The 13,915-nt window shown below is 41.0% G+C and overlaps 1 protein-coding gene across 5 annotated transcripts in view; it reads right to left on the bottom strand.

The window, feature by feature from the left end:
• The window catches only part of siral1 (SIR2 antiphage like 1), a 64,283-nt gene that overhangs the window by 23,039 nt on the left and 27,329 nt on the right, over nt 1-13,915 (bottom strand). For all 5 annotated transcript variants that reach the window (XM_043676893.2, XM_043676886.2, XM_043676894.2 and 2 more), the window contains 2 exons: nt 4,871-5,123; nt 2,024-2,251 (listed from right to left, as the gene is read on the bottom strand). In XM_043676893.2, coding sequence (XP_043532828.2) covers nt 2,024-2,251; nt 4,871-5,123 — 481 coding nt within the window. The remainder of the gene's footprint in view (nt 1-2,023; nt 2,252-4,870; nt 5,124-13,915) is intronic.

The following is a 13,915-nucleotide window of genomic DNA, read 5'->3' as shown; positions in this document are numbered from 1 at the left end:
ATCTTTGTTTATACTTTTTGATAGCACCCAGTCAAGTGTAGATACATTCTTTGTACCTCTCATGTGCTAAACAACTGTTTAAATTTAAAGCTTTAGAAAACACTCACACTCTGATCCAATGAATAAAGTAAACAATAAGTTAGTGCTGCCAAGCTATTTATCTAAGGCCTATCCTTTGCCTTTCCAGCTTCCAGAGACCTGGGGTTCTTTCCCTATGTGTAGGGAACATAATCATGTTATGCCCAATCCTGCACTAAGAATTTGTCGTAATGAACAGAAGACAGCTGTAAAAATAATTTTCATAAAATGTTAATTCTCACTTAACAGGAAAATCTTGTTGCAGATCGTCTCCATAGTTACTAGATTTCAGGCACAATTGTGAATCATCATTCCCTGCAGTCTGACTCAATAGTTCAATGAACAATATTTAAAATTAAAAACAGGAATCGCTGGAAATACACAGTAGGTGTGTAGGCATACCAACAGAAAGTAAACAAATTAAATATGGATGGAGACCAATTATCAGAAATAAAAACAGGAAATAAAGAGAAACAGCCTTTACAGACCTGACTAAAACCAAGGACAACATCAAAATTTAAAAACATAATAATTACAGAAGAGAATAGACTATTTTAAGTTCCACCTGAAAGACTCAGGCAACAAAAGGTTACTCAAGCCAAGACCTGCTGTGACTGCAGAACTGTCTATCTTATTGTGACCAGTTTTTATTTTATTTATTTTCCTCTGGTTTCTCTTCATACTTCTCCACTGTCATGCTGAAGTTGGCAACATCCGAACTTCCCCAAAGGTGCCCAACCACGGTCTTTTCACAACTTAGATTATATGTTTGGATAGTGCAACGAGAAGAATTCATATTTTAGTTCAGCACAAAATGAAGACATTTGATTTTTTCCAGAGAGCATTCCAGTTAGTCCCACTCACTCCCCAAATCCCTGCAATCATTCACCTGCAAATATCCATCCAATTCCTTTTTCAAGGCTTCTGCTGAATCTGTTTCCACTACCTTTTTGGGCAAGAAATATCAAATCTTAATCACTTATTCTGTGAAAATTATTTTTCCTCATGCCATCTGATTTTTGGTCCTCTGAAAATCAATTCTTCAGCCACGGTAAACAATTGTTCTTTATTTATCTGAACTCTTTATGACTTTCAATACACTCAAATATCCTCCTGTTCTTCCTTGCTTTAAGAAGAGCTACCCAGTTTCTCTACCAACTTAACTTTAATCCTTCTTCACTGCTCAACCATTCTGCTAAATTTATCCACAACCTTTCCTAAACAGTGAAGGTTACTATTGGCCACACACTTTCTGCTGGGCCTGAAATGTTCTTTCTTTTTATGTACATAGGGGTTTCTTATTGGGAAACAGATGACTTAAGTTTTTAAAAAAAGACATACGGTATTGTCACTTTGATTCCAGTTATATTCAAACATACGAATCAGGAAGACTACATTGTTCAGTATCTTCAACCTGCTCTATCAACTAATACAATCATGTCTGATCTGGCTGTAATCTCCGATCTGCATTCCTGCTTAACTTGATAACCTTTTGCCCCCTCCCCCCCACACCTCCCACCACATGACCTGAAAAATGTTCAAGGACTTTGCTTTCACACCTCTTCAGTAAGAGGGTTCTAGATACTATCACAACCCCCTGAGAATTTTTTTCTTTTGCATAATTTATTGTTGAATGAGCAAACCTGATTTTTAAACTGTAACTGCCTAGTTCTAAAGTCTCCCTTAAGAGGAAACATCTTCTCCACATCAACCCTGCCAAGACTCCTCAGGGTCTTGTGTTTCAATCAAGTCACTTGTTTTTCTAAACATATCTGAATGTTATAGGACAAAATTTTAATTCTGTGCAATCACATCTATCCCATTCACAGGCTTTGACATGTATATTCCCCAGCTCCAACAGCTTGAATACCCTTGACCCAAGTAGTGACAAGCTGATGCAAGTTGTCACCAGTTTGTAAACTAGAAAGCATCTCAATCTATTTACCTTTTTCTCATCCGTGAGGTCTAAGGACTCTAACTGCGTTCCTTGGTGAGCTCCATAGATTTCAACTAGATTGTCAAAGTTCGTAGTCAAAACCAGGGTTCCATTCTCCATCAGTTTCAGGACTGATTGCAGAAGATGCTTCCCAACACTGTCCATTTTGGATTCAAGGTCATCAAAAACCTCATACAAGCAATCTTTGAAGAATGTTGACCGAACGTTACTGGTGCGCTGTGGGATTTGAACTGCATCATTAGATACAATCATACAACACAAAGCAAGCACACGGTTTGCAGCAAAATCTCAAAATTCTCAACAGGATTTGCAAAACATTGTCTGAAAAAAAAACACATTACCCATTTAAAGGAAAATACTCATGTTCACGTGAGGCCTAAAACAAGAAATAGGGCACACGTATGAGAGACTGCATAAGATCATGACAGATAAGGAAATCAACTTTTTTTTAAAACCAGTGACTTAAAGGCAACGTTTGTACTGCCACAGTAATAATTATATTAATTTTTGTCTTAGAGATTTTATAACTCTGAGAAAGATCAATTTCTCACCCATAATTAACTCAAATACAGCTTTTTATAATTCCTATTCCTAGTTGTGATGAGAACTGATGTTTTCCCAAACCTCAGTAGCTTTTGTACAAGAGGTTCTCATGCTTGCACCATGGGAAATTGAACTTCCGCTCAGGTAGCTTAGTGAGGAGTTGCTGTCAAAATACAGAAACCAACACCTTACACATTTTAAATCAGTACTGAGTTAGGGACTGAACAAAAGCTCCCAATTGCATTCAGGAATGGATAAAATACAGTCTTGGTATATTCGCTCATCAGAGCTTCCAAAAATGCAAACATTTTATGCTGTGTATTAGCTCTGAGGGTGAGTAAATCAGAGGAGTCAGCAATGTGATGTCGTTCTTTAACACAAGTAGTCCTCAAGCAGAGGTTCAGGACCTAAGAGTGGATGGCGATTCGTAAGTACTAGGTTTTTTTTAATTCATACAGGAACATGTCTGAAGTGCATTTCTAGTAATCATGTAAGAAACAGAAAACTGCAGGGCAATCCAACCTCATTCAATACATGTTCTGCATCATCTGGGGCCTTCAGGAGTCCTCCTGTAAACTGGACAACCAGGGGTGCTGGAAGTGTTATTAGCTGGAGGGGCTAGAGATCTGGGCTTTCGAGCTTGAGCAGCAATTAGCGTCACAGTTGATCATCCAGTAGGGTGTGAAATGTGTGATCTCTGTATTCTAGAAGATGAATACTCTGCAGCATGCCAGATAGTCAGGGAGGATGTATGGACTGAACTCAGGAACAGAAATGGAGCAACTGTCATATAAATACTTGGGCGAGTTTACTACAGATCAATAGTCAGGGATAGACAGAAAACCAAATGTGTAGACAAATTGCCAAGAAGTGCAAACACTATGATATAATAGCTGCATTTACGCTTGGAAGCTTGCTGGTCCTTACACCAAAAGTACAAATGATAATGAAGCAAAGAATATGGGTTTAAAAAAAGTCAATTCATAACAAAAATACACACTTACTCAGTAAATAAAATCCAAATTCTTAAGGGACTGGCGTGATAACAGTATCAAAATGAGATCCAAATAGCAGGCAAAATTCATTTGGCAGGGAAACATCCATCACCCCAGATAAATTACATATTTAAGCAAGATTTGGTAATCTTTTTCTATAAAGCAGCAACACATGACCAAAGTCACAATAAGTCTCAGGTAAAGATTAATCCTAGCGATACCCTAACACATTAAGTCACTGGCAAAAGTGAGGACTGCAGATGTTGGAGATTAGAGTGGTGCTGGAAATGCACAGCAGGTTAGGCAGCATCCAAGGAACAGAAAAATCGACTTTTAGGGCAGGAGGAAATGTCAATTTTCCTGTTCCTCGGATGTTGTCTGACCGCTGTGCATTTCCAGGACAACTCTAATCTTGACATTAAATCATTGGGCAATGGAACATATGTTTCTTCAAAAAGTCAGCCCATGATTCCATTGTGTAGGTTTCAAGTCTAGAGAAGGCACTTTCCCACAAGAATGGCAAAAATAGTCTGCATACCTCCAAACAAAGAGCAAGAACGAGAGAAAGATTCAGTGTTGAGAGACAGTTGCATCGGCCAACCTACTTGGCCAGTGTGTGGATACAGGTCTAAAGACACAGTTTACTAAAGGGATTGCGCAGGGAGAATGAGCCACAATTTAGACCATTAACAGCATGACTAAATTGCATTAAGATCACTTACAGGGCTGTCAACCAGGTCTCCATCAAGCTGTATCTAAATTTGTGCAGAATAAGTCATGAAACAAATGAAAATCAGTTAACCCATAACATCAGAACAATGGACAAAAATCTGAAAAGGACTGATTTCAGTGTTAGTATTGCAGCAAACAAATTGCTGCCACTGACAATTACAATTGCTGCACCAAAACTGAAAGAGATCATATGGATGTTGGAACTAAATTAGCAACAACGCTGGGTATACTGGTACTTAGTGATAATGGTTATGAATAGCTGCTTTTTAAATACATGGACAAGAGCACAACTGCATTTTGAAATCACAGAGCCAGGTCTGAACAATGCTTTAAAATTTCATTCCTAGAAAACAATTTAGTGGTTCTTTAAAAAAAAATTGCGCATTCTCTCCTTTTACTAGGACTGCCTGCACAGAGTATTTATATAACTGATCTGCAGGGAAAAGGAACAATAAAAGCTGGATCTCCAGTAATTTGAAACTGTGATAGTTGTCGTAGACTATAGTTCAGCAATGAGCTGAATTGGTCTTTACCAGATTTTGCTAAACACAAAGAATTCACTTACTGGTGAAAGTTTCTGTATCAAGTCATGTGCAACATGTACAAGATTCTTATCTTCACGGAGAGATTTTTGGAATCTTTTGTTCTCCTCATCCTCAAGGAGGTCAAAGTCATTAGCAGCATCCAGCAAAGCTTGAATTAGCCCTGTCCAGGATTTGAGTGCAGGGACCTGTGGTGCTACGGCGGCACTCACACCCGTTCCAATTACCAACACCAAGTCCTGGGGTCTCTTTGTCTTCAGACTGGGTAAAAGCTTCCTGTTGGATCAATTGTTTTATGTTACATTTCTTTAATAATGATAAGTATTTCAAAACTAATAGATAATGAACATAACTTTAAAAATTTAAAATAGGAAGTCTTTTACTCAAGAAGACAGTGAAATGGAACAAATACAGCGAGAGTAGAAACTCAGTAAATCAGGAAGCTTGCATAGGGGTTCAGAGGGGAGAGCAGAGGAAGGGGAGAAAGAAGAGAGAGAGAGAGAGATGAGAAGAGAGAGGTGGAAGGGGAAAGAGGAGGGGGAAGAGGGGCGGCTTGGGGGGAGGGGGGCTAGGGAGTGGAGGGGGGCAGCTTGGGGGAGGGGGGGGTGACTTGCGGGAGGGGTGGCTGGGGGAACAGAGGTGATAGGGGACGGGTGATGGGGGAGGGAGGGGTGTTGGGGGAGACCGGGGAGATGTTGGAGGGATGTGGGGGGGGGGGGGGGGGGGGGGAAGAGAAGGGGATGGGGTAGAGAGAGGAGGAATTGGGGGGGGGGGGGGGGAAGAGAGAGAGAGGAGGAATGGGGAAAGGGAGGTGGAGAGAGGGAGTTCAGGGAGGGATGGAGGTAAAGGGAGGTGGAGGTAGAGGGAAGGAGGTGGAGGGTGAGGATGGGAGGTGGGGGGGAAGGAGGATGAGGGCAAGAGGGGATCGAGGGAGGGAGGAAGCGAGGGATGGAGTTGCGAGGGCTGGAGGGGGAGAGGGTGTTGGAGAAAGGGAAATGGGAGGGAGAGAAAAAGGGGGAGGAAGAAAGATCCTTTATTAGAACCGGAAGAGGTTAGAGATTTACAAGTTCTGACGTGCATTTGGAACCAGGCAAAGTCCAACGAGTGAGAATGAGATAAGAAGAAAACAGGACGTATACGTATCGGTGCCCAGTTATTACAACAGGACACTGCAGTGGAAGAGGAACATTTCTGTTGTTGTGATCCGCATGGAGACCATTAGATAGATACGACTGGGAAAGAACTTCTGTTGAAGGATAATAAATAACTCAATGCTAAATTAAAATCCAGAATCACAAAAGATAATAATCTCTGAATTACCACTTGAGCCAAATTGGCATTGGGTAAATGAAAAAGGTGAATGTGTTGCTTGAAGATTAGAGTGGAAGAAATTGGTTCTGATTCATGGAGCACTGGCACAGTACTGAGAAAAGAGAGGGATGCGCCATTGAAAAGGACTTCATTTGAATCGAATCAGGACACGGGTCCTCACCAATCATATAACTAGGGTTGTGAATAGAGATTTAAGCTAAGTCACAGGGCAGAAGAGATACTTCTTAAAAAAAATTTTAAGTTTTAAAACTTTTTTGAAAAATTTTTACAAATTAAAATGAAGCAAGAGAGCAGAGGTGTAGGATAGTGAAGAGGCATACGATAATCGAAGTGTGACAGGTCAGGGCAAAAAAAAGTGCAGCAGGAATTAGAACCAGAATAAGGAATAATGGTTAAAAAAAAAATCAAAGCTGAAGGGACTCTACCTGAATGTATACAGCATTTGTAACAAGATAAGCAAGTTGATAGCAAAAATAGAAATAAATAAACCTGACTGATAGCTATTACAAAGACATGATTGTAGGCTGACCAGGACAAGGAATTCAGTACTCAAGGGCATTCAATGTTCCCAAAAAATAAGCAAAAAGAGAAAAGGAGGTTGGGTAGCATTATTAATAAAAGATGGTATCTGTGCAATAGTGATTGTGATGTCGGTGCAATCAATCATTTGGGTGAAAATGAGGTATACCAAGGGAAAGAATCGTGAATGGGAGTCCTCTCCAGACTCCCAAAGTGTTGTCTCACTGTCAAACAAATTATAAATCTGAAAATAATAGGAGTGCAAAAAGGACACGATAATTGTCATTGTGATTTTAATATGCATATGATTAGATTAGATTAGATTACTTACAGTGTGGAAACAGGCCCTTCGGCTCAACAAGTTCACACCGACCCGCCGAAGCGCAACCCACCCATACCCCTACATTTACCCCTTACCTAACACTACGGGCAATTTAGCATGGCCAATTCACCTGACCTGCACATCTTTGGACTGTGGGAGGAAACCAGAGCACCTGGAGGAAACCCACGCAGACACGGGGAGAACGTGCAAACTCCACACAGTCAGTCGCCTGAGGCGGGAATTGAACCCAGGTCTCTGGAGCTGTGAGGCAGCAGTGCTAACCACTGTGCCACCATGCCGCCCACAGGACAGGACAAATCAGATGCAAAACATGCAAAACAAATCTGTAGACTGTATCTTAAAGCAGTGCAGTACGCAAGCTAGTTGGCAACAGGGTAATTTAGACTTAGTCATGTGTAATGACGTAGAGTTCTTCAGGATCTCATAGTTAAGGATCCACTCCAGGGTAGCAATTACAAGGTAGTAGAATTTTAAATTCAGCTTAGCAGAGAGTAACTCTGATCTAAAATCAGTTTCTACAACTTAAATAAGAGCAATTACAGAGGTATGAAGAACGAATTGTCCAAAGCAGGTTGGGTGAACAAACCAATAAGAGAAAAGGTCAATAGATGAGCAGCGGCAGAGATTTATGCTCAGCAAAAATTCCTTGTATTCAAGAAGCAGGGCTCAATTAGAAGGATGTTAATCACCTGTGATTAACAGACAGACAGTTAGAGTGTTCACTGAAACACACAAAATGGTGAAAACTAGTGATAGGCCAGAGGATTGTGAATTTTTGTTTATGAACTTGCAGCAGATCATTAAAAAGCTAAATAATAAAGGGAGAAAATTGTTAAGGAAAGAAAATGGCAGGAAAAAAGTCAGCAAGAGGAACAGCTTCGAAATATATATAAAGAGACTAGTTAAAGTGGGTGCAAAATTCTTGGAGGATGTGACTAGGGAACTGACCACAGGGAACAGGGAAATGGTAAATATTTCAAACCAATATGTTGCATTAGTTTTCACAGTGGAGGACACTATGAGTACTCTATAGACATCAGGTAAACAAGGTATTAACGAAAGCAAAGTTCTTGTAACGGTCTCTATCACAAGGGACAAAGTATTTGACATGAGCTGAAAAATGTGTTGCTGGAAAAGCGCAGCAGGTCAGGCAGCATCCAAGGAGCAGGAGAATTGACGTTTCGGGCCTAAGCCCTTCTTCAGGAATCTCCAGCATCTGCAGTCCTCACTTTCTCCCACAAAGTATTTGACAGACCAATGGGACTGAAGGCAGACAGGTCACCAAGATCTGATGGTTCGCATCCAAGAATTTTAAAGTAAATGGCTGCGGAGATAGTGGAGGCTCACACACGATGTCAGGAGGATCCCAATAGGTTGCTAATGTGGAATTCCTGCTTAAAGAAGGAGGCACAGTAAGCAGGAAACTAAAGGCCAGTTAGCCCAGCATTTGTCATTGAGAAAATGCTAGAGTCCATTAATAAGAAAAAAATAGCAGGACATTAAGAAAAGATTTCCACAATCTCACACAGTCAACATGGTTTTGTGAAAGGGAAATCATGCTTGACAAATTTGCTTTGAGGATATAACAACCAGAGGTAATAAAGGGGAACCAGTAGATGAAGTGCATTGGGATTTCCAGAAGATATTCAGTAAGGTGCCACACAAAATGTTATTGTATAGAGGTTTTCAAAATCATGAGGGGCATGGATAGCATAAATGGACAAGGTCTTTGTCCTGGGTGGGGGAATCCAGAACTTGAAGGCATAGGTTTAGGGTGAGAGGGGAAAGATTTAAAAGGGGCAACTTTTTCACCCAAAGGATGGTGCGTGAATGGAATGAACTGCCAATGGAATTGATGGAGGCTGGTACAATTACATAATTCAATAGGCATCTGGATGGGCATATGAATAGGAAGGGTTTAAAGGGTAATGGGCCAAGTGCTGGCAAATGGGAGTAGATAAATTTAGGATATCTGGTTGGCATGGACTGGAGGGTCTGTTTCTGAGCTGTACATCTCTATGACTCTATATGATTGCAGATATTGTATTAGCATAGTTTGAGGTTCATTAACACTCAGAAAACAAGAGAGTTAGGATCAGGGCGATCCTGTGCATGAAATACAAAAGGTTAGCGTGCAAGTAATTAAGAACACAAATGGAATTTTGGCCTTAATTGCTAGGAGGTTGGAGTTTAAAAATAAGGATTTCATAGTACAACACTACAGGGGCTTTGGTGAGGCTACACCTGAAGTACACTGTACTGTTTTGATCCCTGTGTTTAAGAAAGGAAGTATTGGCATTGGAACCAATTCAAAACAAATGCACAACGCTGCCTCCTGGCATGAAGCGGATGGTTTATGAAGTGCAGGTCAACTGACTTTTATTCCTTTAAGTTCAGAAAAAAAAAGAGGGGATCTTATTGAAATATACAAGATTCTGAGTATGTTTAACCATAGATGTTGAGAAAATGTTTCCACTAGTGGGGGAAATCGCAAACTATTCACAGAATCATAGAATTGCTACAGTGTGGAATCAACCCACTTGGCCCAGCAAGGCCACACTAACCCTCTGAAGAGTGACCCACGCAGACCCATTCCTCTACCCTATTATTCTACACTTCCCCTGACTAATGCATCTAACCAAAACATCCCTGAATACCATGGGCAATTTAGCATGGCCAATCTACCTAATCTGCACATCTTTGGACTGTGGGAGGAAACTCACATAGACACGGGGAGAATATGCTAACTCCACATAGATAGTTGCCCAAGGCTAGAATCGAACCCTGGTCCCCGGCACTATGAGGCAACAGTGCTAACCACTGAGCCACTATGCTGCCCCATTAGTTTATAAACTAATTTGATTTGTTTATAATCTACAAAAGCTTGAAATTAATGAGTCTCATTACAGGAGATTCAGAAACACTAAATGTTCCAGTTTATTGGCAGCTAACTCGCAAACTTAATATTCTCCTTAATTTGGAGACTTTAGGACCAATTTCGCATTCACTATCAAAATTGTTGCCTTGATTACATGCAATGCATGTACAGGCACTAAAGCCATCAGCATCTATATATTACACATTTATAGAAAAGGAAACAATTAACAATACTAATAACTGGTTAACAGGAATTCTTTTGGGAACTGGCAATACTGGGTGGAATTCAGTAAGATTTGGTTTGCTACAGCCATTTTTTTATCCTATTGTTCAAACAACATAATTTCACAGTTAATTGTCAAACTAGCTATGTAACTGTTCTTTTAAAAGCTAAAAATTATGAGAATGACTTTTACTTCTCTTATTCAGACACTGTGGCCCTAATTTTCACTCCCATGTCAGGGACAGAGTCTGAAGAAATCTGGGTCCACAAATGTGACTTTACAAAGGGCTGTCTACAAATCGAATTTTTGGTCAAAGGGGCCAGAGTGTATTAGGAGTTGGGCCAGATGACCCAGGAAGAGCCTAAGTGGCTGCCAGCTCTTGAGGCGAAATGGGTGGAAAGCTTGCCTCATGGATCCTGCACTAGATTTATAGTTTGAAAAAAAATATATAACACAAAACATCGCTCCTGCTCTTGTCCCTCACTCTCCATTCCACCCTTTGCCCATCTATCCATTCTCTATATGGTCCCTCACACCCCTATACCACGCTATGACCAAGTCACCCATGACTCATTCATATCCTTATTCCACTAAAAGTCCTTCCACCCACCCCCATGGCCCCTCATACCTCTAACTAACCCAGTCCCACCTTATACCAAACTACCGAATCCCATAACCCCTCAAGGGCAGCACAGTGGCTCAGCGGTTAGCACTGCTGCCTCACAGCGCCAGGGACCCGGGTTCAATTCCCACCTCGAGCAACTATCTGTGTGGAGTTTGCACATTCTCCCCGTGTCTGCATGGGTTTCCTCCACGTGCTCCGGTTTCCTCCCACAGTCCAAAAGATATGCAGGTGCTAAATTGCCCGTAGCTGTAGGGGAACAGGTGTGGGTGGGTTGCTCTTCGGAGGGTCGGTGTGGACTTGTTGGGCTGAAGGGCCTGTTTCCACACTGTAGGGAATCTAATCTAATCTAAAATCCCAACCCAATTATCCCATGTCCCATTGTCCCTCATAACCTTGTCTTCAATTACCTCATTACTCTTTACAGCCTCTGCACTGACGTAAATCCCCACCAACAGACTCTTCCCTTCCCTCTCTGTGGCAACTTACCTCTTATCAGCATAAAAAACTAGCTTTGAAAAAATATGTATATTAATACAAGAACACACCTAAATACATTGAACTTATTCATTAAATAAACAGCTGGGTCAGTCCATCAGTAGACACCATTGTGAAAATGGCAAGTTGGGAAAAAAGCCACAGCACAAATCCTACAACGGTTTTACATGAGCAGACACTCTGAAGTAGCTAACACATTTGTTTAAACTCGCGTTTAGTTTTTAATAATTTCTTGAAAGTTTTGCCCATCCCAATGAGTTGATGCACAAGCATGTTTTTATTCACAATCCCAGATGCTGCCTCAACCCCAGCAGAGATGTACAAGGACCAGTCCTGAAAGAAGTATAATTCTCCCATTTTGAGAGGCGTGATAGCATTCTTCCAGCCCTCAAAAGATTCTTCATGCTGACCTATGCAACTTCATGTCATCTTTCCATCCCCATGTCCCTTCCGACTTCAATGCCAACATAGTGCCTCACCTCATCCTCATGTACCACACCAACTTGCCCACAACTACCCATGTGTACAGGTGAAAAACTATAGTTTTATTATTTCAATTTCGATATTGCAGACTACACTATGTTGCAAAAAGCACTCTCATTCATAAATAGACATCTCAGCCTTCGCTGACAGATCAACACTTGATGACACATTAGATGGTTCCAAGGGATTTATGACATACTGCTCTCTACACACAATCCTCTCCATATTTAGTAGTGCCAAACGGCACCTGACCACATCCCCACAAGAGATCCCTGAGCCCCTAACCCCAAGCATTCCTGGGACAGTATCCACACGGGTATCTCACTCTTCAGAGGGGTACATTGGTGTCTAAAAGAAACACATTGACAACAGACTTGGCTTTTACCTGGTCCAATCTCCACACACACACAGATTTCAAGTACAAGAGACCCCAAAATCCAATTTCAGTGGCGGCCACTGATAATTTAAATGGCCAGTTGCCTCCAGAACATGGGCAGCGCAAACTACGGTCTGCTAATTCTGCCACTATGAAAATGAGAAAAACAGCTCCATGCTGATCCTCTCTCTCTGACATCTCTCTCCTGTAAGAATCTGTGGTTGAATTTACCTTTTTGCTAAGAGGTGTGTTTATGGGATGTTGCAGGAAATCAGAATAGTTCTTGTTAAGTTGCGTGTGTGTATCAGGTGGGTTTTCAAATAGTTATTCTAAATTTGGTATTCTTTTGTTAGTGTGTAAATAAATTGTTTGGTTTAAAACCAGCTGCATCGCTCCTGGAATATTCACCTTACGTCTGCTTAAGATAACTAGGAAAGTTAGATTCTTGACTCTTAAAATGTTTTGAAGGGGCCTGGCCTGGTCCATAACACTTGATCAACCAGTCTTTCACACAGAAGAAAGTGAAGACTGCAGATGCTGGAGATCAGAGTCAAAAAGTGTGGTGCTGGAAAAGCACAGCCATTCAGTCAGCATCCGAGAAGCAGGAGAGTTGATAATTTCGAGTACAAGCTCTTCAGCAGGAATGCTCTCCTTCTCCTCAGATGCTGCCTGACCGGCTGTGCTTTTCCAACTCACCACAGTCTTTTACATAAACAAAGATGCTAAAATGATTTGAACTCCTGGGTTTACAAATATGTTTTCCACCTATTGCTTCCCATTTCTCATCAGTGGCATTCCCTCCATTAAAACTTCTAAGAGATAATTTCCCAACATATGATGTTTCTAACATATTTTGGAATAGTTTTACTATTCTCAAAATCTGGACTTATATTTGAAGGTGACAGTTTAGTTCCTAGGTAACATCTTCAGTGGATTTTATGCAAAGCAATGCTGAAACTTCCTGCTTTCTATTTATAATGTTTGGGTTGGTGATGTCATTTCCTTTGGTGATGTTATTTCCTGTGGTGAAGTCACTTCCTGTTCTTTTTCTCAGGGGGTGGTAGGTGGGGTCTAACTCGATGTGTTTGTTGATAGAGTTCTTGATGGAATGCCATGCTTCTAGAAATTTCTATGCATGTCTTTGTCTGGCTTTTCCTAGAATGGACGTATTGTCCCAGTCGAAGTGGTGTCCTTCCTCATCCATATAGGAGGATACTAGTGAGAGAGGATCATGTATCCACTAGTATCCTCACATACGAATGAGGAAGGACACCACTTCGACTGGGACAATACACCCATCCTAGGACAAGCCAAACAAAGAAATGCACGAGAATTCCTAGAAGCATGACATTCCATCAAGAACTCTATCAACAAACATATCGAGGTAGACCCCACCTACCACCCCTTGAGAAAAAGAACAGGAAGTGACTTCACCACAGGAAATAACATCACCAAAGGAAATGACATCACCAACCCAAGGAAACCCAAACATATTAATAGAAAGCAGGAAGTTTCAGCATTGCTTTGCATAAAAGTCCACTGAAGATGTTACCTAATAAGGTAATGAAACATCTGGAAATGAACCTTTCAGCTCAGCAAGCAAACCTACATCCAAAACCTCAACCTGAGCTACAAACTTCTCAAAACTCACGAAGTTTAGTTCCTTTTTCATGTGAAGCAATACATCTAAGTATCTGTGCTTGATGAACCGATACTTGAAAAGTACAGGTAGAAACCACTTCAGACAGACAACATACAAGCATTGAAATGAGGAAAGCCAGGCTATGAAACCTA

Source organism: Chiloscyllium plagiosum, unplaced genomic scaffold (assembly GCF_037043375.1).
Source record: "Chiloscyllium plagiosum isolate Xiang-an unplaced genomic scaffold, Cpla_swu_hap1 HiC_scaffold_29, whole genome shotgun sequence".
In the NCBI taxonomy this organism is placed as follows: domain Eukaryota; kingdom Metazoa; phylum Chordata; class Chondrichthyes; order Orectolobiformes; family Hemiscylliidae; genus Chiloscyllium; species Chiloscyllium plagiosum.
The sequence above is the reverse complement of the archived record's forward strand: the minus strand, read 5'-3'. Positions and strand labels throughout refer to the sequence as shown.